The 3045-nt window shown below is 42.2% G+C and overlaps 1 protein-coding gene across 1 annotated transcript; it reads right to left on the reverse strand.

Annotated features, from left to right (window-relative positions):
- Positions 1 to 561: 561 nt before the first annotated feature.
- Positions 562 to 1872, reverse strand: AK88_01678 (uncharacterized protein; the record flags this gene model as incomplete). The annotated part of the gene is made up of 5 exons (XM_012479313.1): positions 562 to 673; positions 848 to 995; positions 1138 to 1213; positions 1443 to 1519; positions 1710 to 1872. 5 exons carry the CDS (start codon positions 1870 to 1872, stop codon positions 562 to 564), a joined length of 576 nt encoding a protein of 191 aa, XP_012334736.1.
- Positions 1873 to 3045: the final 1173 nt, after the last annotated feature.

The raw sequence follows: 3045 nt of genomic DNA on the forward strand, positions 1-3045 counted from the left end.
TTTTTTTTTTTTTTTTTTTTTTTTTTTCATTAACACTATTCACACAGCTGCCAAGCAGCCTGAACGGTGCAAACGACAGGATGTATGAAATTATTTTTTTCATAAAAATGGAACGTACGGAGAGTAGGCAATGCGGTTCGAATGTGTGGTTGACAAAGGCTCATACACCAGAGTGTAAAACGTGCAGGGAATACCACTCGTGCAGGTTCTAGGAGCGAAATTTCCCCCCTTGTCCCTTAAATAGAGGTAGCTACGTCGTGTGCATAAGGGAAAATTGCCTCCCCGTGTTGGTTACACTTTTATTTGGCTTTTTTTTTGGGGGAGACAATTTTTACCAAAATGAATAAGAGAAAATTTTGTTAGCAATGTTGATCAGATTCAAATGAGTGTAGGTGCAATAAATGATTACGCAAAAAAAAAAAAAAAAGGGACAGCATAGAGGCGGGGTGGGTGCACATTGGGCGTTGCTACTTGCAAGGTGTGATGATGTGCGGGGCAGATGAGCAGCCCCTGTTGGTAATAGCGCTGCCTCCAAGCGGGAGATAACAGACTAAAGTATATTTATTTTATGAAACACAAATTTCGTTTGCGGCGATTCATTAGCTGATTGAAGAGCCAGTTCATCGCGGGCTCCACGCCGTGTCCAGTTTTGGAGGAGCATTCTGCTAAGTGGCTGTTCACAGGAAGGGGGAGAAAAGATGAAATAATTATGTGCACGGGGGTGACAAGTAGGGTTGGCAATATATGTATTCCCAGGGGATGACCCCTCCCGCAAGGCCCTCTTTTACATATTTATTTGTTTATTTATTTATATATATATTTTTTTTTTGTATATTTTTTTTTTTACCAGTTCCTATCAACGATGTGATCAATCTTGAGCTCACTCCTGACATGCTGCAGCAGCATGCAGCTCTTCCTGTCCTGCTTGCTTGCCACGACGAGGAAATCATCAACGTGGTTGTAGTCATGAAGTACCTTGTAGAATCCTTTTTTCGCTGCAAAGGTGGAGGGTAACGTGAGGGGCGGCTCGAGCAGCAGTGATACCTCTCAGTGGGTGTCTTCTCCCGTGCGCATTTATACATATATATATATATATATATTTTCCATTTTTCACTCATTTTTCTTTTGTGGCTTTACCTATCTTTAACCTGCCATGATCGGAGAGGTCGAAGCAGTAAATGACCGCGTCAATGTCTAGCCTGTTAATGGACGCCTGCTCGGTGAAGAAAAAAAAAAAAAAAGGGTGTATATTGTTTAACTCAGAATTGTGTAGCTGTGGAAGGAAAAAACAACTCGGGTGGACACCCACACACAAGCAATCATCGTGCTAATCGCGACAGAATGCCATTCGCCTGCATCATATCCGCTAAAACGAGTGTCACATTTATTCACTCCTTTTTTTTGCTTTAATTTATTTATTATTTGTTCTTTTTTCGAGTTACGTCGTCATCTATGCTGTAACGGGAATCCCATATGATGACTGAGAATTCTTCAAAGTCGATTTTTTCCGGCACCAGGCCTAGGAAAAGAAAAAAAGGGGTGGAAGGGAAAATTTCCAAAGTGCCATCGAATCTGTACACATATAATAGGTGGGAGGCAATCCTGGGCTATGCGTCCACAAAGCAGTCGCTATAAATGGGTGAAAGAAGACCCCGCTTTCACTTCTCCACGCCGCGTTTAGAGGCAGGCCGCTCACGTAGCACACCCACCTTCCGTCGGCTTGACCTTCAAAAATCGGCTGTGCAGGAGGTACTTCACCAGAGTGGTTTTTCCACTTTGCGCTGGGCCACAAATTCTAATGTGAAATATTATTTGTTTACGCAAAAACTTGTCGCAGCAATCTCGGAAAAAGGACGCCACAGAATTACCCATTATATGTTGGTGCATGTGGCATGTGTAGGGACAGGTGGCTTCCTCGCGTCGTATGTCTCTCAGCGCGGTGTATGTCTTTGTGTCACGTGAGGGGACTGCGTCACACCAGTGTGTATGCACGCGTGACGCCTTAGACGGTGTGTGTGCTTTTGTTGAATGCTATATATACACTACGTCCGCTTAGCCCAAGCCACTGGTGATGTAATAAAAATGATCGTCTGTAGGGTGTCTCTCCTTTTAAACCTGTCCCCTTCCACGTCCTCTACCGCTTTCGCTTCTTAGCCCAATTAAATTTCTGTCCGATACTTCTTCCCACCTGTTCCGTTGCATATCTTCATGTCACGTCGCGTCCCGTGCACACCTGCAGCTACTCCCATTATTATGCTTCCTGCCTCCCTTCGCACGCTCCAGTCAGTTAAAAAAAAAAAAAAAAAAATGAGCCAAGCTTGCACTCGTTCAGATTAAGGTTACCATTACGAATAAACAAAAACAGGGGTGCCCCGGGGAAAGAGAGCATACGCGAATGCATTTCCTTTGGCAAGGAAAAAAGGTCCTACACATCTGCGTTTCTATCGTGTGCCTCTTTGTGTGGTCAGCGAAATGTACCGCAGCGTTAGGCGCTTTCCTCCTTTGGAACAGAAAAAAAGGGTAAGAAAAAAAAAAAAAAAAAAAAAAAAAAAAAAAATTAGCCAATCATCAAATCAGTCAAGAATCGTCACCCTACGTTAAAAAAAAAAAAAAGCGCGTCCCCCCGTTGGTGCCGTTTTGCAGTCACCTTTTTTCCCTCACCCCGCGTGTACACAATTGTGCGCCATATATAATATATGCCAGCGGGGGAACAATAACACACCCATGGAACAGACGAGCCGCACCTACACGCGCCTCTGAAGCAGTGTACTCCGTTTCTAAATATGTAGAGACGTCTCAATTGTAAAAAAAAAAAAAAAAAAAAAATGGACTACAATGACGTTAACTGAAGTGAAATAAACCGAACTGAACTGAACCGATCGGGGAAATAATAAAAAAAAAAAAAAAAAAAAAAAACTTAGCGAAACGCTAGAAAGGAACCTTTTCACTTCCACCATTTGTAAGAGTACATAATTTGAAAATTTATAAGATATCAACTGTTCCACATTTATTTTCAAAAAAAAAAAAAAAAAAAAAAAAAAAAAA

This window comes from Plasmodium fragile (assembly GCF_000956335.1).
Source record: "Plasmodium fragile strain nilgiri unplaced genomic scaffold supercont1.15, whole genome shotgun sequence".
In the NCBI taxonomy this organism is placed as follows: Eukaryota; Apicomplexa; class Aconoidasida; order Haemosporida; family Plasmodiidae; genus Plasmodium; species Plasmodium fragile.